General features: G+C 37.6%; 1 protein-coding gene across 1 annotated transcript in view; it reads right to left on the reverse strand.

Moving 5' to 3' along the window:
- The window catches only part of USP3 (ubiquitin specific peptidase 3), a 43,499-nt gene that overhangs the window by 15,869 nt on the left and 617 nt on the right, over positions 1–27,013 (reverse strand). Inside the window, exons 2-6 of the mRNA XM_010572260.1 lie at positions 26,836–27,009; positions 26,685–26,773; positions 10,484–10,544; positions 7,993–8,124; positions 776–859 (exon numbers count right to left, since the gene is read on the reverse strand). Coding sequence (XP_010570562.1) covers positions 776–859; positions 7,993–8,124; positions 10,484–10,544; positions 26,685–26,773; positions 26,836–27,009 — 540 coding nt within the window. The remainder of the gene's footprint in view (positions 1–775; positions 860–7,992; positions 8,125–10,483; positions 10,545–26,684; positions 26,774–26,835; positions 27,010–27,013) is intronic.

The following is a 27,013-nucleotide window of genomic DNA, read 5'->3' on the forward strand; positions in this document are numbered from 1 at the left end:
TTTTTTTATTAAAAAGCCCTCCAAACATTCAAAAGCTGTCATTACACACAACAGGAGCCTCCACGGTATCATTTACCTCTTAAAAAGTTAGATCTCCTGGACCTTTCCAAAATACTAATGTGCACTTCTCATTATGCTTAAACATCTTTACTTCTCATTACATACCTGAGAAGCCCATCAAAAAGAGAAGAGAAAATAACGAAAATGTTAATATTACCTACAGAGTAAGTGAAAAAGATTGTAATATCAACTTTTCAGTGGAATAGCACCAGATAAAGGCAGAGGAAAAACATGTCTCTTCTGTACGATTCCAAGTTCATAAGCCTTCTTAATCTTTTTGTTTGGAAACCAAACTATGCAATTAGTATGAAGACTACTTCCACCTGCATTTTCACTTCAGTGTCTCTGCTCCAGAAACCTACTCTAGTTTTGACAAAACTATGATTTTGTTCTTGAAATTCTCTCCCACGTATATGGAAAAAGACCATAATTATTGGCTAGGTACCAAGAAAGTTAATAGGTATCTAAATTCCTGTATCATCATATGCTACTTCTAATAAGATTCACTGTATAAGAAACAAAATGTATGAGATCAAATCCATTTGTTCTGCACCTCTGCTTCTCAGTGATGAAAACAATATTTAAACATACACAGTATCACACACATAGAAGCACCAAAATATATATTAAATCCATATATACATAGAAATGCCACTTAAATTATGCCATATTACAAGTCCACCCAAAGTAGTCTGGATATAAACAAACTACTTACTTTTCCAAGTTCTGTAGGTGCTCTCTGACCTTCTGTACCAGGCCCAGCTTGGTATCATTGACTACAAAATCATCACAGCGGTAACTGCAAGAAAAACATTTATCAGAATGTGCAAAGGATTTCAATGAAGTACTCCAAAACAATCATGCAAGCCTACATGTGGCAAGCACTGAAGTGATTCAGTGGAAGATTATGAGGGGAACAGGGGAGCACACCTACATACTGAGCTTTGTTCTCTGAAAACTAGCCTATAGCAAGAGAAGGTACAGGCACTATCTTATTACATGTTTTTTCTTCTAGCTCAGTTCTTTATTAGGAATCGGAAGCATGACGTACTGCTTGTCCCAATGCAGAATTCCAGTTCAACAAAAGCTCAAACACACAGTGTAACCAAAAGCAGCATCAGTAGACAATCCATAGAAGACTCATCAGATTTATCCAAAGTCACACCAGAAGTCTGTGGCAACTCGCACCTCGTGCTTTAACCACAAATATCACTCAATCTCTCATATAGTTTTTATATATACAGAAGCTCTTACAAAACTTAAGCTAGTATTTTAAGCTTTTCCAGGGTTAAGTGTGCAAAAGTAACTGAGCTGAAAAAGAGAGAGGAGCTGATCCCCCCACTGCCTCACAGCAAATGTAAAGTGAAGGCAAATCAAAATGTCCTCTCAGCAGAAGCAAGGGTTACAAAAGTCTACAATCCTATAATGTCCGACAAAGATCTCACATTTCCCAAGAAGCAAATATGTTAGTTACAATTTAATATTCAAACTCTGGGCTTCTAACACCTCATATAGTGCACAAAGACAAAGGTTACAGACCATTTCTGAAGAGGGAGGAGGAGGGTCCTTTAGGGAATGCTGAAAAAAAACCCCACACCTTATTTCACTATTTTCCCAAGTACATCCAAATCCACATGGCACATGTCGATTTAAAGAAATGAGAGAGTAGCAAAGAAAACTGTCATAAGGAGAACAAGATGGAATTAACTTCTGCTGCTTTGCTGTATTTTAAATCCCCTGCATTTCTTGCCCTCACAAGAGCAAATACAGGTCCCAGAGTGATGTGGACCCTCTTATCCATGCTCTGTCTTCCATTTGTGAAGGAAAGATGACACCTGTATATAAGGGTGGGGTAGTAGAAAAGAGAGGGGAAGGAAGGACAAAAATCCCTTAAAACCAAGAAACACAAATGCTGCAGTCAGTAAGGAAGCCCAGCCCTGCAGAATCCACACCTGCACATCAGTAAACCAAGAATTCCGTGCAGCCTGCTTGAGTCTCTCTCAAAGGAGGCAGTCAGTAGAGTGGAAGTTTTACTGCTATGCACAGGAGCTGCAGATGACGTTTCACAGTACTCTTGAAGGCTTAGCCAAGAGCTAGCTCAAGAACTAGATAACCCATATTCTGGCATGAGAAACAGGAAGGTACGAAAAGACTTAACACCACTTGTACCAGCTCTTTTGAGAGCACTGCGACAAAAAGGGAGCAGAGACTTGTCACAACTTCCCTTCACCCACATCCCACAAAGGTAACTCAGCTCTGAGCAGTGTTTGTCAGCCAACCCTGTGCTTACTATGAAGCATCAAATTGCAGCTTCAAATTCTGTCAGGCAACTGAACGCTTCCTGTGAAGAAAGCTAACTTACTTTGGATATGTTTAATATCAGAACCGTAGCTATTTCTCTCCTTTCCCTTTGCCACAGGACTGACTCAAAAACGAAATACATCCTCATCATCTCAGGTTACTCCTTTGCTGGAGCAGATCTGTGCTTCATAAATTAATGAAGCTATCAACTTCAGGCACAACTGCAATTTACAACATTCTTTGTTGCTAAGTCTGTGATGTAGTTCAAAGGCAACAGTATTGCTAGTGTTAATTCAAACACTGAATTCTTGAGGAGACTACAGAGTTGAGAAAGTAAAGGCCCTTGCCACCAAAAGGAGTCTGTAAGACCAGTCTGTCCAGGATCTCTGTTGATTTTTGCCTCCAAGAAGAGAAATTAATACAACACTCAAGATTTCCAAACACTGAACACAGCAGTTGTGGATACTTACACAAGATGTAGAAATTGTTAAGTTAGCTATTGCCAGATTATTTTTTTTTTTCCCCAAAAGATTGCCACAGACCTCGTTAGTCTGGGAGGGGGAAGAAGTCTGTAAACGTGCTTATTTTTCAGCCATGTTTTAAGTAGTCCTATTCAGCTTTATCAGCCACCTACAATTAGCTAATGAAGTGTTCCTACATTTGCCACTCTCACAGGACACCACACCTCAAGGACAACTATCAGAGCAAACTACGCAGCCCAGCTTTGCTGAGAGGTAAATAGGGTGCAGGTGGATGCAGTACAGTCCGACTCCTCCTCAATACCAAATGTGTCCACACCCCCTGGTATACTAGCACAATTTTATTGCTACTCTAGTTGTGTAGCAACTAACATTTATAAACAGGGAATGAAAGCAGACACAAGGTCACTGAAAGCCTCTAAGCCAACTTATTGCTGAAAGATGATTTAATACTTGCTCCCGTGCCCTAAAGATCATGCTAACCTTTTTTTTAGTCTGATCTTACATACCAGTTACATCTTTACATAAAACTGCAAGTTAGCACTCTCCCCAAGATGGAGGAATAAAACCAAATACATCATTAAATGTCAGGGTCCTTGCAACAGTGGAAAAGTAATTTTAAGATTCACTTAAAAACAAGACAAGCTGCTTTTATTTCTCTTTTTAATGGGCAGGTTTTTTAAACTACCTCCCTTGGAACACTGAGGGTTTAGCACTACTACTAGAAATAACAGCACTACAACCAATCTATTTTGGATAAACGAAGTAAACAGCACAGGACATAGTTTATGCTTCAATAGCTTAAAGTTTGCTGAACCCACACACCTTAAAGGTAAACTGCTGAGAGATTACTTCCTATATGTGAAGCTGACATTCAAAACAAATGTTTAATTTGTGATCATCGGGGTTATCACAAAGTAACAATATACCTTTCTGAATACAGCAGTTCTACAATATGCTTTTAACAGCAATTGTACAGGACAAATTCTATACTTCAAGGAGGGTCCCTCATATGGATTAGCATAAGATCTTCCTCTCTATACACCTTCTATTTTTAGCACCTCTGCCACCTCTAAGGCCTGGTCTTTTTGGGCCTCCTTTGTTGCTAACATGGCAGCAAGCCAGTGAATGTATGCACTGCTCTGGGGAATACTTATGCTTAGTTCTGGCTGTTTCAGTAGGTTACAGAATTTCATGCTATGTTTAAAAGCCAACTGAAGAATTACAGAACAAGAAAAATTAAGAAAATCCAAGTTTCCTTAGTTGTGCTAACTCCTTACATGAATAAACTAAGAACTCAAGTTTTACTGTCTTGATAAAAGGCTTTTTAATCTCTTTAATTTCCACTGACTGTAGAATGCAAAATAATGGTCCTAAACAATCTCATTTTCAGATGCTTATGCACTAGCACAGTAGGTCTGTTTTTTAAATAGAACCACCACCACAAAAAGAAAGACTAAAAAAGAATTTTTTAAAGTCCTCGGCATTTAGTTATTTTTACATCAGCCCACAGGGGCTGGGGGGCACACAGGACTGGATGAGGACATTTGCACAACCATGTGCCTTTAAGGAGGCTAATGGGTCAGAAATCTGACCTGCAAGTTGTGTATGGGATTAAATGAACACGGGAAACATATTATGCAAATACATAAACAGGGCAGCCTTTCTTCTTCTGTGCTAACCAACTGTCTTTGCACTAGCACAGAGAAAACAAATTTACAAGAGTCCTCTTTCAGGAAACATATTTCTGAAAGCAGGCTTCTTATACATATCATTCTACTTCTTGTGTGCAGAAAAATGACCACTAACACAGCAGGAGAAAGCATCATATGATAGCTTGAAGATAAAAAAAGATCTGTACTTCTTGTAAACTCTTTGTGCTTAGTACTTTAGAACTAACTGAAAGGCTGATTACCTCCAACAAGTGGAATTCAGGGGTCTGTTTTTCTCAGTGCTTAGGGTCTCAAACATAATTCAGTCTGAAGATTTAGTATTGCATCTACTGTCTCAGAAGTGACCAAAGAATCAAGAGAATTGTACTCTCATAATAAATAAAAGATTAACATCCTCTCAACTTTTCCACTGTGAAGACTCAGCAGGTGAATAGGACATAGAAGAAAGATCAAAATCCTTTGGAAAGCAAATCCCTAGTTGCCTAATACTTGAGGATACCTCAAGCATACCTGTATTTTGAAAAACATTACCAAATTCATAAATACAATAAAAACCTCACCTCAGATTAAAAAAAATAAAAATTAACCACCATCCCACCAGAACTGAAACATTTTTCTTTCAAAGCTATGTTGAAAGCTTGTGATCATGTAAAAGAAAACATCTTCCACGCTGAAATGCAGTTACAGAAGACTGCTTGATCTCATTTTGGTTTACAGCAAGACTGCATGTGAACTATAAACAAAATTCAGTAAACCAAGGTAGGTTCAACAGTCACATAGTATTTCTTCCCTTTGGGCTGACAAGAATAGCTAAGGCAAACCCTGGACTGTGCTCTCATGATTGCATGAAAGGTTATGACAAGGCCAAGGAAAAGCAAAGGATTAAACATCTTCTGCTTCGAAAAGAGCCCATACATGATAGTAGCAGCCCTGTTAGCTGCTACTATCATGCAAGCTAAGAAACACAGTAAATTGGGATCCATAGGGTAAAAATGGAACAAGAGTATTCTACTCAACTCTGTGCAGTAAACAAAATGGCAAATAGAAATATAAAAGCCAGCACTGCATCAAAATACCTCCATTATTTTTACAGTAGAAGTAAAATTCAGTTAAGTCTTAGAACGGTATTTTCTTGACTTTCAAATTATTGAGGATGCCCACATTGCTAGCACAAAATATTATTCTTTAAATAAAAGTTCACTTAAAAGAAACATCATTGCATAAATGTAGCACTGTCTACTGGATTCATGTCTACACTGAAGAAGCCAACAAATAACATTTCAAAATTCAATCTCCAGAGTAGATAGTTACGACTTGAATTCACCCAACTATTTGCTTTAACTGGCAAGCACTATTTGATAGCAGCCCCTGCAGTACTATCTGAAATAAAGGGGCAGAAGTTGGCCTGAATGCTTTCTGCTTCATCTTTACACATCTAAGCTCATTTCCACTGAAAAAAATGGGTGCAGTAACAAATCCAGGTATCTTTTTCTGATTACCAGGTGGGAACAAACTGAAATATCTTAAATGAAAGCAAAGATACACTGCTTTTGAAACTTGTTCAGCTTCACATTAGCATGGGAGAGTTACAATTTGCTAGTGAATTATACGCAACAGGAACTCCCCAAGGCAAAGCTCTCTACAATTAGTTCCAGTTCATCCATAGATGACTCAGCCTTCTATGTCCATTACAGCAGAAAAGACATCACATGCTAAACTGCTTCTCATCTGTCCTACCACAAATATGCTGTGAAACACCAGTGAGCTTCCTAAGTGTGTGCCTACCTGATCCTCATAAGCACAATTTGCTTCAGTAATAGATCCCACAGTCCTCAGTTTGGCTGTCATCATTTTGCAATGCTCATGTTGGGTTTGGAATAAGGTCAGCAGAGTGCTCTGACTTGCTGATATAACTCATCAAGCCTCAGCAAGTTGAGCATACTATTTGTCATAGTAAATGGAGCTATAATCAAGACTTCAAATACCCTGCTAAAATTCCTCCACACATTATTACCTTCAGAGTGACTAGAAGACAGATTGTACTTCAAACAAAACAAAAAGCCACAACTTAGAACTCAGTGGTTAACAGCATTAATTGGGAAAGTGGAATTAGCTTCCCACAGCTGTTCCAATGCTGGTAACCCGTGTCACTTGGAAAAATTTTGTTTTCTAACTTTTTCACATAGGGGCAGATAAAAATGCTGGTCATTTAAATAAAATGTAAATGGAAGCAAAATCGCCGCACATCAAAGCTACTCAAACCTTTCTTCTATGCTTAACATCTGTACAGCTGCATGCACCAGCTTGAATAATTTTTTAATTGCTACAAACAAAATTTCTTAAGGTGACACCACTTAACTGTGGTTTTACTTGTAGGGGAAAAAAATATTTGTTACGGAAGTATTCCTCATAAAACTGGATACCCAAACTTCAGCAAACAGATTTTTCCCTGATGAAGTACACAAAAGATACGTAATTATTTGAATAGAACACCCATCAGTGGAGCTATATACTCAGTAATTTTACAAGACCATAACACTGATTTCCCCGAGATCTGCACCGTTCAAATTCTGCACTGCCACAGAGCACAAGTAACAACATACATGGGAAACCATGAAGCTAACAGGAAATGGGGAAGCAGCTATGAACAGTTTTGCTGAGGGGTGAAGAGGTAGAAGATGCTGAGCGCACAAAAGCATTGTTTTCAATAGACTTCCAGTCTTTGCTCTCTGAGGAACAAGGAAGATAGGGAACCTGACATTACCAGCATAACTATGAAACCTTCTTAAACAGTACTCATATCTCACTGTAAGAAACTGATAGAATAAGTCAGTCCAGGCCATTCTTCTGTTAAAAGAATCACTTCTGTGATTCTGCTATGTAATCTTGCTAGAGAGTTGATTCTGCTTCCCAACAGCATCCACCATTTTCCTAAACTCATACAGGTTGCACCAAATCTCCAAAAAAAGCAGCCTTTCTTTCAGAGTGAAAAAAAAATATTAATATTGGAAAAAACCCCAAACAAAACACACACATACACACCACAAGTTCACATCTCTTGGGCAGGATCTATAGTGTATTACTTTACTTTCTGATATTCTGACAAATAAATGGTATGTGAAAGGCTCACCAATTTGATGGAAGGAGCAACTAAAAGCAAACAGCAGTTTTTGCAATTAAAAGGTTAGGTTCTCAACATACCCCAAAGCAAACAGAAGCAACTCCAAATCACATAAATAGCATTTATTTTAAAAAGTTTCTGCTAAGTCATTTGAAATGTGGGAGTTAAGCCACAACCAGTCCTACAATACACATGCAGAAGCAGAGGGTTATTTCACAACTGTTTTTAAACAGCCAGGTCTGGAAATCAAGAGATCAAGTGCTCAAAAATAGGTGTAATATAATGCTTCAGAAGATTCTAAAAGTTTCCACCTTCTAGTACATAAAAAGTTGACAAATTACAGCGTTTAAACCCTTACCAGTATGTACTGTAACTACTGCAATCCATACACACGGTATGCTGAACTTTCTCTTGTTTTTCTGTTTTCTTATGATTGGTCATAGGAATCTGTGCATCTTCATAATGCTTTTTTGCATGGCCATTCACATATCTAAAATAAATGAAAAACAAAAAGTCTTATATTTTAAACAGTTACTTAACCAACATTCATTGAAAATAAGAAAAAAGGCAGCCTAATAAGCATCCAGTATTTATACAGGCATTAAAATAGGCAATTCATCTGTGTGAAAACATTGGTTAAATTTTCTAACTTTTTACCCCTTTACTCTCCCATGTTGTCCAAATTAATCTCTCCATCTCCTTCATAGCAACCACAAACTGGCATCCTTGTACCAAACCCCAGGATCTGGGACCTGAACAGCCTGATGCACCTTCACAGCTGAGAAAATCATTAGCTCCCTTTTTCAATACCTGTAATGTGGTTAGTCCTCCCTATTGCTTTCCCATATATTTTTTCTTACAGCTCTACTTTTTTCTCTACCCAGCACTCATCATGTTTGTGATTACTTTAACAGTGTGCTGTCCCCTACATAAAAGCACAACCATTTTAAGCTTTCCCATTCTGCAGCACAATTTAATATTAGAACATTCTACATTTTATAAAGTTCATGAATTTGAAAGGCTCTAGGGCTTGGGGTCACATAACTGAAAAAAGAAATCTAAAATTCTACAGCTCTTTTGCTGACATAATGAGCATTTTCATGCTCAAAATTTAAGATGTAGGAAATTAAGCATCTTTAATTAAAAAAGTGTCATTACAAATGCAAGAGCCCTAAGTATCAGCTGAAAATCATTAACACTTAGAAGTGCATGGCCAAGCCTCAGGTGAATTCCCTCCTCCCCCATTTCTTGCTTGTTGAACTCAGAAATGCTAACTAATAGGAACTCTGCACATGCTCCACATGAAGGTCTTTGTATTCTACACTTGTTCTCCCACATGCAGGTGTAAACAATTCTGCTAACACAGCTGTGTTAGTTAAGGCACTGAAGCCACAGGGTTAAAAACATTGCTGTGCTGGCAGAATCCCGCAGCAACTATGTCATAACCCGAATGAGACAGTTGTGCTTGCAGGAGTTGGTTTTCTGCCTAACAATGCAAATGACAGGTTTATAAAGCTATGCTCCCACCAGAAATGCTCTGCTGCTGTTAACACCATCAGTAACGTTCCCTATGACCCTACCTGGAGGATGTACTTCAAGTGAAGATCTGAAAAGCTCTCTTTCTCTTCCTTTGATTTCAAACATTATCTGAACACAAGAACATGCCCGTGTGCTTTCACGATCAAAAGTGCTCCCACTGCAAGGTCTATATTACATTCTTCTCATTCAATTGTTTTCCATCCTAAGGATGGGAGCAGTTTGGAAAGCCAAAACAAACTACATAAATAACTGACTCGATGTCTACTAACTGCACACAAGAAAGGTCACATGTGGACAGTAATAATGTTTTTTTTAAATTAATAACAAGTAAAATATTCCAAACTATTTATTTCACACCGTCACATAACATGAAGTAGCTCCCCCTCTCTTAGCTCTCACCAAGTATAAATTTAGAAAATAAATTAATACATAAAAAGAGATAAAAAGGGGTTTGTGCTGAAAACTCTGAATAGAAGACACAATTAAAATTGTGGCACTTACTGCTATCGAGCTCAAAGAAACAAAACCTGGAGTTCATTGAATCCACTTTGAAAGACAAAGTCACTAAGTTTAATGATGCCTTTCCAGAATAAAAGCACACCAGCACAGACACTATCCTACAGATGAAAACATGTTGACATCTCAGATACTGTCTAAACGTCAACACTAACTGCATTCTCATTAGTATGTGCATGTCAAACATTTATGTAGCAGCAAATAACAGCATTGACTGTATCATGCCTCTACAAATTCTTTTGGTGTACTTCAACTAACACAGAGAAAAAACAGGTGTACTCTGAAGGAACTCTGATGGTAGCTAGTCCTTATATGTTATGGCAATAACTTCATTCCAAAACTACACTACAGTACATTTAAGGTATTTTCTGTCTAAGCTGGACAGTTGCTGTTTTTCTCAAAATAAGCTGCGCCACTTTGGATTTGTGGGTTTCCAAGAATTCTTACTGGTTTAACCTAATTACAATAGAAACATCCTTTACAGAATGGACCTTTACAATAATCCACTGAATGAGCAATTCTCCAGGCACTTTGTGAGCTGAGCAATCACATTCACCATATGCTTTTCTTTGGGGAAAAAAAAATTATGTCAAGTATAATCTCTGGACTCTCATAAGGTAGCAAAGAAGTGTGTTTAGTATAAACATACAATGTTAAATGAGATCATGAAAGGTTTATTTCAAGAAATTATATATAAGGCATTCAGGAAAATTTTGAATTAACTGCCTCAGTCAAGCAACAAAGGAAAAAGATAAAGGTCTGAAAAGATTTGCACACTAACACTTTGTACTCACCTTCCACAATGGACACTTGAGCACGTCAAACAGACCCATGGACTTTTATTTGACCGGCACACTATAAAAGATTTTAAAAAAGTGTCAAATGAATTAGCTCTGATATTACAGTTGTATAACACATCCTGAGCACTAGCAATAGCTCTGCTGACTCCACCTTAGGAGCACAATTATATAAAAGAGCCCGTCATGTTCATTAACCTATATTAAGGACTAAACTAACAGACTGAAGAGCTGTTGACACTAAAGCACATTAGCCTTCTGGCTTGGGTTTTAGTCACAGGCTACATGTTTACCTGTTACGTTCCAAGAAAAAAATAAATTTTTTTGTTTGTATTATATCCACATGAGGTCTACTTGATTTTGAAATACAATACAGAAATATCAGAAGCACAAGTAGCAAAAACACTGGTAAAGTTTAAAAACCTTTCTTTTAGCTTTTAATAAGGCAGTCCACAGAACACAGGAAAAAAAAGCCACAGCGCGTCACTTCTATTTCATAAAACTTGTTATACAAGAAGCCATTTTAAAGAAGATATTGCAAGAAAGCCTGGCAATCCGATAAGAAGCACACAGAATTACTTTGCAATGCCTGATAATACACACCATTTATACAATACGTATTCCTATGCTGCAGTGCCAGTAAAGGCTTTATCCATAAAGATTTTACCCTTTCAGTCAAGCACAAGCAGGTGAAAAATTAACATGTAACACAGTGCTGTGCTTCGCAATCCATTCAAGACATCAGAAGATGTTATCTAAGTTTTTAGCTGTCTTCTGAGTCTAGAAAACTTAAATTAAACAAACATGGATGTTTTTTAAGCTAAAGGGCTTAAAATGAAAAAACAACAGATACTAGAAAATGGGAACACCATCCCAGGGTAGAGTCACAGAAACAGGATAGTTCAACTCCTACTCCAAGCCAGTAGCAAAGCGTGCAAATTCAGATTAGAAACAAAATCTCAATAAATAACCCAGGTAGGCAGAACACAGTAAAACAGGCAAAAGCAGAGCAAAATTGCCATTAGTCAAGTCAAGAAAAAGTATATACGAGTCTTTATAAACAATAGCCATTTTGGAACTACAACTAAATCGATATTGAACCCTCAAATTTTGAGAGGAATTCCATTTTGGATCATGTCATTGAAGAAGGGATGCTACAATATACAACACTTAGATTTGAATGAGGTAAAATTGTTAACAACTATGCATTACCACAGAATTTACAGAAATAGCATTACACTTTCAAATGCCCAACTAATATGATGAGAAAAGAAAAATTAAATGCTAAGTGCACTTCTGCAAGGGGCAAAAACAACAATAAAAAGACAACTTCGCTTATCCCAAAAATACAAAAGGGTATGATGCCACCTAATTTTTCTACACGCTATAAATAACTGCTTCTTGGAGCAGCCCATCAAGAGTCACAGCAGAAAAACAAGACATCAGAAACATGAGGGTCTGTAAGGCCAGGGGGAAGAGGGACAAAGAGAAGAGGATTAAACCTAGTGTACACGTAAATTATTTATATTGTTATTTATTGTGGAAAAGCTTGAGAACAGCCTTCCCTGACTGGAGTCACACCTTAGAAAAAGGAACTGAGGAAACAAGCATGCACAGAAGCTGCTCCAGGGCAGGATCACCTGAGCAGGCTAATTCAGGACTTCTAGCAAAACTCAAAAATAGGTTCACCAAGCTACAAACCATGGTACATATCAAACTGATCGAACTGTTAAGATCAAAGACTATCAGAGAAAGCCAAGCTAACAAAAGTCAAAGAAGTTTCTTTATCAAATTAAATGCTAATTAAAAAGAAAAGGCAAGGAGGGGGTCAATATTTAATTGGGAGAGAAGCGACTAGCTTAGCTGTTTAGAAGAGCTAATATATTTTTCCACCATTACATTTCACCTTTTTTAAATCAGACAGAAAAATAAATGAGCTAACACTGCTTCTTAAAGAATTGTTTTCTGGATTTGAATTCATTATTACAAATAGTTGTTGTATTTCAATTCACAGGCCCAATCCAAGGAATGTTTAAAACTAAGAATTTTACTTTTACTATGTTCACTGGAAAAAAGCACATTCCATAGAAATATTATTTGAACTAACTACTTTAAAGTCTTTAGCAAAGACTCCAGAATTGTTTCCTTCAACTGCTGCAATTATTACTTTACTCGAGAAATACATTTTCTCACATGTCTCAGTTTTCTGGTTTTGGTTTTCCAAAAACAAATTTTCCTATTTCTAAGGTTGATGGGTTCCCACAACTGTGATGGTAATCTTGCAATAGATAGAAGACAGCCAGGTAGAGCTGTTTTGGCTTACATTTCAAGTTAGAAAAGTGGAAGAAGTTAGTCTAGTTTGACCAAAACGTTATCGAGAAAACCAGCATTTGGCACTGGCAAATAGAAGAGAAAGGGAAGACATTAAATAGCCATCATCAATTAAAAATAGGCTAAATGGACCACTGCTTAACCTGATACAATTTTATTTTCCTGAATTACACAAACTGAAGGGTAAAAAATTAACGATAAGGAAAGAGAAGCCAAAACCATTCATGCCCTTAAACACAGATTAAGTGCTGCATGAACAAACCACTACCCTACACTCTCCTTGCCAGGAACACAAAACAGTCTTCCTAGACATTAAAATCCCAGCAGAAATCTCTCACTTTGCAATAACATTTTTGCTTTCACTATGTTATCATCTGTGGACAGAACAGGTTCTCAACCAGTATGTCAAAGCATTACAATGCAAACTATTATTCTTACTTTCCACCATGTACCAGACAATTCCAATTTTATATTCAGGTATTTGAAATACCTGCACTGCTTCCTTGTCAAGTGACAAATTATACTGAATTAGTGCTCATTCTGCAGAGTTCACACCAGGTTTAAGTGTTCTGCACAAAGCCAGCATACAAGTCCACCAACTCTGCACAACGCCAAACAGTGTCCACTAAAATTTTCCATCTTTCATATCAAGGAATAGGAAAAGATGGCTCATTTGTTTGCTTTAACTTTTAGGAAGAACTTTGCTCCAATTGCATCACATTAGAAATGTGTAGTTTATCTTCTGCACAAACATCTCCTCCCACAAAGAACTCGAATAACATGGAAGTGACTCCCACTAAGATTAAACACAGAAGCCAATATTAAATTTGTGACCCACGGTTGCTCTGTTCTGAGAGGATTACACAACTGATTTTTTTAGAGGCTGCTGAAGATTGTATTCTGTATTTCTCTGAGGTTGGCTTGGTAGATACCTGCATTAAAACTTGGCTCTCTAGGTATTCCTCAATTCATATCTTGAAGCAGTTACCGTCTGTTACTTACTGTTAATAAATTAAATTAGGCTGGGATCTTCAGTTATTAGTCAGGACTCTAACAAGACAGGCACCATGAAATGCACAGCAGAAGCGCAGTCACTGCCCTGAACTGCTTAGAATCTAAATTAAAGGTAGACAGTTTTGCTTCATCTGTAAAGAAAGTGCATGTTACTCCTTTCAGATATGGTACTTACACAAAGGCACTAGACTTAAAAGTGGACCAGAAACAAGAGAGACAGACAGATCCATAGCAAACCCCTTCCCAATTCAGAGCACATTGCACAGCCCTGGAACTTGGCCCTTAAAACAGACTTGGGTGTTCAGGACTTTCAAGTCAGACAGTTACATCAAATCGTGAGGAAAGACTCCCAGACGCATTTGTACAGGTACGTATGTGTTCCCTCAATAATGAGTATTCCAATTGGGATTTGGGGTTTTTTTTTTTTTTAGTGCTGTTTAGAAAAAGAAGAAGAGGGGTGTACTACATTAGCACCCCCTACTTTGGAATAAAGTTATGTACAACAAACATCTTAACCACATTAAAAAAAACCAACTTAATTATCTGTGTATGTTACACCTTATTTAGTGGTATACAGGCTAAGGAACACTGGCTGCTTTCTGGGCTTGAACTAAAGCGGCTATTGCAACAGTTACCAACTGCCTCATTTTGCTATATTTTTAGAATAGCTTCAAGTGGTTAGGCAAATATGATACTAACATGTCAAAAGAAAAGGGAAAGCAAATCTGCAATGCCACAATGTTGTCTGAAGCAGTAAGTAATTTGCCATTTTACATCAGTATTGGCTTATTCAGAAGCTTAGAAACATAATTTTTCATCACATAATAGGAAGGGGAAATATTATCTTTTACTTTATCTTTCTCTAAGAGAAATCTGAATACTCATTTGTTATACAGCCTACAAAGCCCTCTGTAAATGAAGAGGAGTATCAATCCATCCCCAAGAGAGCAATCAAACACCACTACATACAGACTCATACATAACTATCAGAACATTCAGAGACGTCCCTCCAGCTTCCACTTTCTGTAAATCATCCCGATAACATTCATCAAGTTACGCCAAGTAGAATGAGTAAGATATGGTTAATCAGTTTGGCACTCTCATCACAGGGGCCCCACCCCATCTTACCCTCATGATCACTCAAATGTGTACTTATGAATCTTGACTTTTTTTTTTTTCCTTACTGAAAACTGACTCCAAGTGCAGTCTTGTGAAGCATGAATGCTCCTGGCAAACACTGTATTCCTTACAGAAGAAAGCTGCAGATTTTCATTGTAGGAAAGTTACAACTATGTAGAAGTATACAAACAACCTGTGAAACTAATAGTATTGTTTAAATAGCACACTGCATAATTTAGAAACTGGCAAAAGAAAAAAGAAGCAGGAAGAGGAGGAGACAAACAGGAAGCAGTTTCTGTAAGGCAGCCAAGTTAAGAAACCTGCAAGATACAGTGTCCACCAAAGAACTGGCAGTAGCGCAGCCATGTGATCAACACAAACTGGCGACTTTGCCAGTCACAGGAGCACAAGTGACCTGAGGCCATAGCTACTACAGAACTGTGCCTACATCCAAGTTTTAAAACAGTTCTTTATTACATCACTAAAGAAAAGGGCACAAAATATCAGCACAATAAGAGCAATACTTTGGTCCTTCTGTTAACAGCACATTGAATGGAAACAAGATTAGCATCATTAGACTCTTTCCAGTAGTCTCCACAGCCTTTACAAGATGGCCTAGATTTTGTTCTCAAAAGGAGCTGTACCAACACTACTATCCTACTTGTATAATTGTATGGTTAAACTAAAGTAACATAATGACCTGCACAGAAATGTCTTTGGACTAAGTGACCTTTTTTTCTGTTCAGTTTATGTTGACATAGTAGGTCAGCTATACTGATATAAGCTAAACTGAAAAAGGCCACTGTTAACTCCACTCAGCATCTGCACAGGGAACAGTATTTAAATAGTTGCAGCTACACTGGTATACTGATACTGTGCTGAGCAAATTGTCCCACAAACGTAAGCACTTGGTGACAAACATATATATGCTACATAAGTATAACATGCTGTATGTGTAGCATGTATACACATGCTATATGTATGCATGTGTGTATACACACACATAAATGTGCATATATAAAAAAGCAATACTGTTATAAAGTATTTTAGAGAAATAGACTTACTTTTCCTTTCCCATACCTTTAACTTAACTTTGCCTAACAATCCCTCAGTGCCCTATTTAATTAAGATTTGGTAGCAGGACAATGTTACTCTACATTTTGCTCCTAAAAGAACGTGACAAATGCAGCAAAAAAAGAGCTGGGCAGTGTCCATTAACAACATGTGAAGAAAAATGAAGCAACAATCCGTATATCAAAATGTGAAACCCCTGCTTTGTGAAACATAATCCTTCTGTCTGTGACACATGCCTAAGGAACCAGACCTAAAGGTGCCTCCTCCAAAGATCTGGAAGTAAAGGTGAGAGAAACTTGCAAGCAAAAATCCTGGGAAACGATCACAAGTGGTGGGAATACAAAAATCTGCACAAAAATTTAACCAAAATTATGCAAACCCCTTTAGTACTAACATTTCAAATGCAAAGTTTTCAGTCACAGGATTCAGAGCGTTTCTCAGAGAGCCCACTTCCATTTACAGACTGAAAAATGGAGAATGAGAGATCGAATAATTTACCAAAAGAATTTTATCAGCATAGATCAGAACTGAGCCTACTAGCCCTAAGACCTGAGTCCTTTACGTCATTTTACTTGCAGGCAAAAGTAAAAGCATCCCAAAACTCAGCACTCTACACAAACCTTTTAAGGTGACTTGCCAAAACAGCTCTAAATTAAACACCTAAAACTTCCCATATGCTATATACCAGGGCTTATCAGGCATCTGAGAGCGTCATCTATGAAAGCCAGTATTCTAAGTAGGGAATTGCTGAAGCCTAGGAGAAATATCAAGGAGACAAACTTGTTGGATGTGGTCCCTCCTCCAGGCTTACATGCTGGGGTTGCAAAAAGGCTCTGCCCAACCACCGGAATTTACAGCTGTAAAACTCCCTCTGGATGCCCACATGACGTCTTTTTGAAGACTGAATATATCAGCTGAGTTTTCTCCGCAATTCCCATTCATTCAAGATGTGAATGCCTCAAGTTTAATGCACATACCTCCTACCCTTGGAAGACCTTCCTTCCAGACTACTCCTAAGTGCTGAGGGAGGACTGACAATTACTTCTGTTAAAGCCAGCACTTCCTAGAAATAAGCAGTTATTTGGGGGAACAGCAAGACAAAGCAAGAGAGAGCGTGACTTTCACCAAGCCTAGCATTTACAGCTTTTATCCAGCCTGCAGTCTCCGCAGCAATGAATGTCCATGCACTCTATATTTCAAATCCACCAGACAAAACATTCAGTCATTAGAATTGAGACTGGAACCAAGGATTTTCCACTTAAAATGAAGTAACTGTCCAAATCACAACATTACAGAGCCATGTCCATTCTTTCCTTCTGGGCCACAAACTTGGTTATAAACCAGCATGGACAATAAAACAGCTTCTCAGGGTAAAAATTAGAAGTCTTACTCATCACAGAACAGTCCAGACTACAGGACATCTGGATATGTGCAGAATTGGACACTCTGGCACTGAAAAAAACATTTTATTAGCAGAATTAAAGAAGCCTAAAAAAAATATAGGCATCCTCCAAGCTAAGTCAGTATTTTTACATGTAAAGATTCATAACAGGCAATATAAGGTACTTAGTACTAGAGTACACATGTATTAACACATCTGATCATGTTCCTGCTTTTTGACTTCAAATTCTTTTGTGTATTTAAAAAGGCAGTTGCTATAAGTATCCACACAAGCTTTATTATCTGACCCTATTGTCCATTTACATTCAGGAGGAATCAAAAATATTCAAATGAGTACCTCAACTAAACATATTGGTAAAATCGTAAGGCACTGCAGGCATTAACATATACAGAAGCACATTCCAAGCAGAACGTTAACATTATTTTATAATCTAGGAGTAGGTTCCAGAACTTAAATACCGAGTTAAACATCTATGGTTGTTGATCATTCGTTGGTTTTTTTTGTTTGTTTGGGGTTGGGTTTTTTGGGGGTGGGGTGGGGAGTGGTGTGTTTAAAGTGTATACACATCTGGTAAGTATCTGCTCTACATTTTAAGAACTTAAGGCTAGTCAATTCCAGATGAGTAACTGTAATGAAAACCAGGTGACTGAAAAAGGAAGTAAATGTTACAAGACTATTTTTTAAACCTTTGAGTAGGCTAAAGCTCCTTTCTAAACACAGAATGCAGGAAAAAGGAACGTTACAGGCTTTGAAAACTAGAGACATGTTCTACACCTTATGAGCCAGCTGTTTTTACTGTTTAGGTTTTAAAAGAGTATTCCCATTTGTTTTCAAACTTCATTTCACATAAAGCTCTTCTTTCTATCCTACCCTCAGCCCCGTTACAAGGAGTTCATAAATGGACTGCACTTGTTCTAAACTGTTTGATATTAGAAAAATAAATATTCTATTTAACAATATTTTAAATCAGTTTCATTTGTTAGACATCTTTATTGCCCATTTTAGAAAAACAGCATTCTAGTCAAAGTGAAACCAGACAGAAGAGGAAATGGGTTTTAATTATACTATTTAAAATGTTTTGTTTCAAAATCAGCTAACACCCACGTACTAGGCAAAAAGATAAGAAAAGATGAAATTTAAATTACATTTCAATCAAAGCAAGAGAATTTACAAGAAAGCAAGTTTCCTAGTAAGCATTACCAACAATACAAAAATGTTAACCATTCTTTCATACCCTCATAACAAAGAGATGCACAATGAATAGAAGTCTCAACGGTATCAAGTCTTAGCCTGACTCAAATCACATTCAAATGTAAGAGAATTCAAACTCTGAAGAACATTTAAAAAAAGAAAGGAAGAAAGAAACAAACCAACCAACCTACCCTAACTTTACAGCTATGGAAAAAAACCAGTTATTTCTTCCATTATCTTTCAACCAAAACCAGAAAGATTAAGTTTTTAGTGAGAAAACAAATAATAAGTGACAGTGAGTGAACTTATGAAATCAACTAATATTTGTGTTCATGCATAATGGTACATGTGGTTTCCTCCTCTTTGTCACTAAAAAAAAGCATTGCTCAGGCTCACATAAGAAATTTCACAGATGGTTACAGTAAACCACTCTATTGCAATGGAAGACCATATATAATTCAGACACTCTAAACAACAACTGAGTATGAATATAAAACACGGGTAGGTAAACAATTTTTCATAGAATAAATAGGTCATTGAAGTCCCAAACACATTCCTAACATTGAAGAAAGTTTGTCAGAGAACAACATGATTAGCTTCATCCGCATGTAATTCACCTCCCCAGTTACACTCAACCACATTGGCTTACAGTTCGGTATTTTGATTATGCAATCAGAATTCCACACTGAAAAACTTGGAAGTTAAAAAAGTATGCATTTTTATTTGCCTATATTCTTAGTCTAGGAATGGAAAAGCAGACAGGTAGGTAAGGAAAACTTCTTTCAACCAGTGTAAACAGACATGTCAGTTCCTGAGGACACATAAAGCATGCTGCGCTGCTGCTTTTGTTATGGTAAAGAAATAAGGTCACTTAGCACTACCAATCTCACACATAGATGCTTAGCTCTCTGGCTACCGTAGTGCCATATTTTTTGCTAATTTCATCTTTCTACATGTCAAGTCAAACTTCAGGTCAAGAAATGTCAGCAGTTGATCTTCCTGCATACACCACATAAATCACATCCTACCTGAAAGCAACAGTAAGAAAACATGCATTATCAAGACAGAAAGACAAGACAGAAAGACAAGACAGAAAGACAAGACAGAAAGACAAGACAGAAAGACAAGACAGAAAGACAAGACAAAGACAGATTAAGATGTAACACATCAGTAGCAGGAATTATTGCCTCTATTTCGTCTTTACATTCTAAAACCAATTTCTAGTGGTTTGGCTACTTTGATAACTAACTAGTATCCAAATTTAAATACATACATACACACACATATATACTTACATATTTTTAAATTAAATGCTTTCTAGTCCTCACAGCAAAACAGATACTGTTTCTCATTATAGTAGCAGAATGCCAAGGGGAAAAAAAAAAATTATTCAATCTTTATGTTAGGGTGAGACACACAAATATTCATTTTCAAACAGCAGCCAGAAAAAACACAGCAAAGCCAACAGTGTAACGTAATTTTTAAACCCTTAAGGAAAGGAATCTTCTTGAGTCAGTCAGCAATCAATCGCAGGTCAAAACATTTGAGCTGGAAATAAAAGGGAAAAGAGGAGAAAGACAGCAAGAAGACTTCTTGCTTTCTTTATATAACCTAGTAATTAATCTACTTATTTGAGTCCCCACTATTTCATTCCTACTTCCCCAATACTAGCAAAAGCACATTACTAACCATCCCTGTGAACAAAAAGGAAAGAAATCAAATGCTCAGTGGACAAAAACATTACCAAATGAAAAACTTATGAACCAAAGTTTAAAAAAAATCTTTTTAAAGGGTCATGGCTATCTTGAGAAAATGCACCTGTATTTTGACATGGACAAGCAGACACTCACATTCACACAGAATCCTAAATGATGTACCTATGAATTACCTTGAAAAATCAGTATCTGCCTGTTTGGTATCGATAAGGACCTCCAACCCCCACCCCCAAGCCTGATAGTACCATGTCACTTTTAAGTTAAAAAGCTGTCTGCTTGCAATATTGGGGGGCAGGCTAACTTCGAGAATAATCACCTTATTTTGCCAGGTTGCCTGTGGGTATTGTGATTGGATTCCAATGGGTAATAAAATCTGTCAAAGAAATTTCATAACTACATTTACAAGATCCAAAATTACACAAGATATTCCAAAGGGGGGGGGCAGACGACCCAACCACTAGAGGACTTCTCTGACATACCAGTTAAGATTGCTGAATGCTAAGTGTATTCATCGTGTCACGTACAGTTTAAAACACCCTCTTATAATCAAAGAAATGAATCATTAAGAACACAAAATCTTGCACTGCTCCCATAACAAGGACACCATAAAGCAATGAATATTTTATCAGATGTAATTCTAATTCACTCCACAATAAAAACCGTTTCCTCCAATAATCTCAAAATAAAAATCAGAAATGCCTTAACTAGTTTTCAGATCTACATTTCTGATTAAGTTGCACTTTCTAACTTCCATGGATTGTTTTAATTAATGGCCTTTAACCACTTTTTACCTAGGTAACAAACGTTTGTTAAAACAGAAAACAAAGCATGAACAGGTTACTAAATGAAGGGAGTGGCACTGATCAAATGAGAAATAGCTCAAAGCTTAATTTCATTCCAAACATTGGGTCTGAAACTTTCACTCTATGAACCTCAGACACAGATGCAACAAAAAAATTAACTAGTCTAACTCTGTTGGCCTTAGCACCTTGCAACAATCAGAGAATCAAAGAATAATGCATTGATCTTGTTTAACACCTGGACATCTTGAAGGTCTTGGGAAAGGCAGGTGAAAATTATTATCCTGCTTACATTTAAACCAGCTGTAATGAGATTTGCACTAATCTGTGGATAAATCAAGAGTCTGCCATGCACATGAGTGTCTCTCCTACACACTTGTGTGTGCCTTATATATCCCACTTCCACAAAGCCTCAGACTATCCTGTCTCCTTACCATATGGTATACTTTGAAGAATATTTTCAAAACATTGGATTTTAGTTAGATCATAAATACTTTTGAACAGTCAGTAATAAAATTTGTCCTTCAAAGTTTATATTCAAAATCATCACGAAGATGAGATCTAGTTTCTAAACAAAGGCACTGTATTAAATGTCTGACTACTTTCCTCTGAAGCAGTCTCTTTCCTCAGCTAACATTCAAGTTTTGTGACTGATTGTGATTCTGTTGAGTAGAGAGTACAAACATATTTTTGAAGAGAAAATCTAGGACATATTAATCACCATCAACTTAAGTTTATTGACTTTTAAAAGATACCAAGTATGTGAAAACAAAAAGACTCCCTTTTTTTGTAATTAAAAGGACAATTAGGTCTAGCTTGTGAGGCTGAAATTGAGACCCTTACCCCATCTCAATAAGCGTGCATCTTCTAACAGAATCAGTTCCAAAGCACTATGCTCTATCACACAGGCAAAGGTAACTACTGCCTCCATGGTTAGCTCATACATCAGTAACCAATTTAAATGGGAAAAAAACCCAAAACAAAACATCAACAGTTTTAAGGAAAACAAGGCTGAGTCTGAAAAAAACCAAAATCTAACAAGCTTTACTTAAAAAAAGACAGCCAGGGAATTAATTTAAGGAGATATAACAACCTATAAAGTCTGCAGAGTTACTAACAAGCATTCCTGCCTTGCAGTGACCCAGAGAAACGGATGAAAGACTACCCAACTTTGAAATTAAGTGACTGAATTAAAAAAAAAAAGGTAAATTTTTTTACATACTTATTTTGTCATTTACATTTCAGAATAAATCTGGTAGTTTCCAGGCCAAATTAATTTTCCAGATGTAGGGTGATAAATAACCCTCATACACACAGACCATTAGGTCCACACACTGTCCATGAGCTTACCCTGAGTCTACAGCTGACTGAACAGAATTTTTCACAGGAAGAAGGCCCTACCCACCCTTCTCCAGTTTCACTGAGTTGTCTCTGCTTCTCCTTTACTCTAGTAAGAATGGAAGGAAAGAGGAAATTAGGACCTCTAGTAATAAAAAGGAAAAAGCAAAAGGAGAGACAAATACTCATGGAGATGGAGAAGAAACACTAACGAGGAGCTGAGATGAAAAGGAAAGCCAAGACAGTTAAAGTCTGTGTACCTGAGCTTTTACAGTGTATTTATTTTGGCACTGACTGCAACAGTCCAACGCCAAAAAACACAGTGTGGCAGAATGCTGTTACCTACCCCAGTGAAAAGAGAACAGTGTAACTGATTTAACTGAGAAAACAAAAACAAAAACTGAGGGGGGGGGGGCAAACAACAACAAAAAAAAACGTCAAAAGCAGTCTGACCCAGTTCAGTCATGCTCTTGAAAGTTCTACTCGGCCGAAAACATTTGCTCTCACATATAAATGAAGTATTCAGTGATATTCAGGGTTATTCTGAACTAACTGAATTTACTAAGTAATTTAGTACATTACTTCAAACACAGAAAAAATGTCATTAATTCAGCACGTGGATTTCCACCATAATCATCGTTCACTAGGCCTCAAACAGCTTCCTCATGCTAGCTCTTCTCTGTACTTTTTATGGTCTCAGCGTCATTTGCAAATGCCACAATGTATGTTTCTGACCAACTGTGAAATTACAGCTCTTATTCAACAGAACTTAGAGTGCAAGAAACAGATGCCAGGCAAATATATTTAGCATTTACAGGAAATACCAGTCTACAGCCAGAATTGCTCTTCAATATCTAACAAAATTATGTTATTTAAGAAAAAAAATGTATTCAGCTGACAGTGAGCTGGAAAGCAACAGTTTTAAGCATACTTCAGAAGTACAATTCTCCTTTACAAAAATAAAAATATAAATCACCAAGTCTCCCTTTCAGCAGACACAATCCTATCTGTCTGCAGTTGTTCTTCTAAAGAAAGAACTTCAAATTATACAGTGAACAATCAATGAGTTCAGTGAGAACTAATGAATCCTCAACCACACAGAAAATAAAAGTTGGAAAAACACTTCAGACTTGCACAGGTGTGCTTAGAAGATTGCAATCTCACTTAGGTGAGGCATGAATCCCTGCGGTTTCATGAGCCTATTAAAAGTTGTTGAGAAATACCACATCTGAGCTGTTCCAGAGTACTTTTCATAATTACATGATTTGCACAACAGTGCTGAAGGTGTGGCACATCATACAAATTCAACTGATTCAGTCTGTGACACTTTGCAGTCTTGCCAATGCCTCCAGCTACTCTGCTTCCAACTTCAGCAGAAGCTTCAGAAATTAAAGTGCATTGAAAGACTGCACTGTAATTGGAATTAGCAGACATCTGCATACAGTATTTCACGTGACAGCACTGATTAAAAGCCATTTTCAGTTTCTGTACAATTTCTACATTATATATTCATCTCCTCTCTTCTCAAATGCCCCATTACAGTAACAACAAAAACAAACTGCCTCTGGATCTGCAAAAAGGCATTCTGTGCTCTCTTTTGATAGTCTTAGAGCTCCTCAAAGCAAATGCGTGCCGCTTTCTGCATCACTTACTGTACAGAGCACGCTTGACCGGACTAAATGCTCAGGGGAAAGCATGCCATTTTCTAAACAGGAGTGCTTAAACTCTCAGGCTTCCAAACTACATAACAGTAACATAACAGACATTCTAGAGACACATTAAAATGAACATACATCATTACTCTTTAATTTGGAGCAAAAACATTCATACTTGGATCAACACACTTGTCAATGCTTCCTCTCACTACTTTTTTTAAGTCTTCCTTCATCATAAGGCCTCCATAACAACTCTGTCAGATAGCTTCAAGGGGAACTGATTTAGGCCAAAAGAGCAATTCAGGCTGGTGCACATGCTCCTCTGATCAATTCCCTAACTTCAGTAAAGCTAGCTTCCAAATATCATCAAATGCAACACCCCTCCATTATACGATGACACAATATTCAATATCAAATAACAATATTCCAAAATGCCTCCATATTACCTTGTGAAGTTAATGTTGCAATCAGGAGAGTTTTTGTGGAGAGGCGAGAAAAAGGTACTTAACCAACAGGCATCACTCAGCATGACAATTCCAGCTCCTTAAATCGCAGAAACGCAAGATAATGATAAAAATAGCCACTGGCAGTCTCAACCAAGAACTCACTCTCCAACCTATTCTGCAATGTTTTGCTGTCACTGGCAGGTCATGTGACTGCCAGAAAGCTTCCTGTATCAGTATCTTCACTTACTCTCCTTTTCTGGAAAGGTCAGCAGCAACGCAGAACAGGATTGACAACAAGTTCTGAATCATTTTGAGACAACGTGCTTGATGAGAGATGCCTTATTATTACAGACTGCAGAAAATTACCTTCTAAATATTTTTCTCCAACTGAGGCAACACCACCAACAAAAACAACTAAGCCCACAGAACCTTAGAAAACACAGCATCAAAAGCAACAGAAAATGCATTACATTGACAAGATATACATGGCATTTTCTCTCTTTAATTTTATATTACCAAGTTGCAGCAAAACCAGAAAATAAGAAATTGTATTTATTGTGAATTGACAGAAACAAGTATTACACATCTTTAAAAAAAATTAATCTCACTAAAATGAGCACCAACAAGAAAGAGACAGTACTCTATATACCATTAGGGAGCTAATGTAACAATAATCACATATCACTAGCTGGAACTGAAAAGGGAGGCACTACATTTTACTATACTAGTAAGAATGCAAAATTCATTTTTAAAAAGAACAATTTTCATTTGCTTTAAATTAACAAGAGCCTGCTATTTGTTCATTGGAATGTTCTAAATTCAATGCACCTACCTTTTTCTCTATCCACTTGTTAAGAATTCAATAGTTATCTATGTGAGTATTGTGTGACTCATTATCTTAATTTTCTTAAAAAGCATAGCAAACAGAGACACTGCCCTAGACATGGTATCCTCATCAATCTATTCAGCTCCCCAAAGTGTCCGGCACGTTCTTCCTGCCTCCCAGCTGTAATAAATCAGTTGATTGCTCAGCAACTGGCTCTCCCTGTAAGTGCTGCTTTGGGAAAAACACCTCTGAACAACAAAGAAAAATTTGTTCTAATTGCTGAACTTCTTTGTTGAGAAGCAGCATGCCTAACAGGGTCCTGTAGCTGTAAACTGGCTAATTTTTGAAATTGGAAAGTCATATTAATACCTGAGCATGTATTTTTAGTTTTGACAATTTTATCTTTTTAAAGTTCTCCAAAGGGTGGTTCCCTACTGCCATATGCTTCTGGTTGACAACTTTGCTTACCCTTGATACTCTGAAGATAAGAGATGGACCTACGGAGTTAGACTTCTTGTCATTAATTTTTTTTCAGTAAAGAAACATTAGGGACAACAGATTTTCCTATACTCCTCCTTTCCTTCAATCATTCTCCACATTATTCCACTGTAAAGTATACTCCCTCTAAAATCAAAAGCATTACAGAGTAAAATAACTGGTTTTGCCAAAGGAAGCAGCGGCACTACCACACCTTGGCTCCAGGAAACTGCAATCAGGGAAGAACTCAAGTAAGCAACAGCCTTCCCACACGAAAGCACTAATACTGCAAGACAAAGGACAACCATCTTTCCTTTAAAAAAAGGAACACCTTAAAATATATCTAGGGTTTTGGCGCTCCTTGATCAGTCATTCCCAAATGAGGCTTTCTCTCCGGTGCCCATAGACACAAGTCACGCTGCTGCTCAAAGTGGGGCCTACTTCCTACATTAAACACACTTGGTCATGTCTACTTCCATACCGAGCATTAACTAAACACATTACAGTTACAGCAAACAAAAACACGTACCAAAAATGACAGCAATCATCTGCAGTTATTTGTGCAGAAGCGTGCGATAATCCATTAGAAAGCTAAATTTAAAACACCTTGGGCATGGCACCTTTAAAGGAAAAGCCCCCGAACAAACAAGATCATGAGAGGGACACTACTGAAGACAGGATAAATTTCAAAGATGGTAATTTGCATTACTAAATCAGTGAGCAAAGTACTAAAAAAAGATGACCTCTACACTCCTACGGACCCACACAGCACAGTAGCTGAGCATGACTCCCAGACCCCCCACAGACCACCTTCACTGAGCTGCTCCGTGGATCGAGGGGGGGGCCCACGCGTCACCTTCAGCCTCGGCAGTCCAATTACAACTACACTCTCCAAAGCTCTTTCAAAAATGTATATTAAGGAAAAAAAGTCATCTCAGACTGATTTAAAGAACACACTGACGCTGCAGCAGCCACCAGCTCCTCTCCTCTCCGCCCCGGCCCCCGCGGCCAGGCTTCCCCTGGGCAGGGCGAAGCACGCAGCTCCTCCGGCAGACAAAAGGAGCCAGGAGCCGCGGTCTCGCATTCCTCCGCGCTCGGCGGGGCTGGGGGCGCCGGCCCCTGGCGAAGACAAAGTCTGC

This window comes from Haliaeetus leucocephalus, unplaced genomic scaffold, assembly GCF_000737465.1.
Source record: "Haliaeetus leucocephalus isolate CR32 unplaced genomic scaffold, Haliaeetus_leucocephalus-4.0 Scaffold339, whole genome shotgun sequence".
In the NCBI taxonomy this organism is placed as follows: Eukaryota; Metazoa; Chordata; class Aves; order Accipitriformes; family Accipitridae; genus Haliaeetus; species Haliaeetus leucocephalus.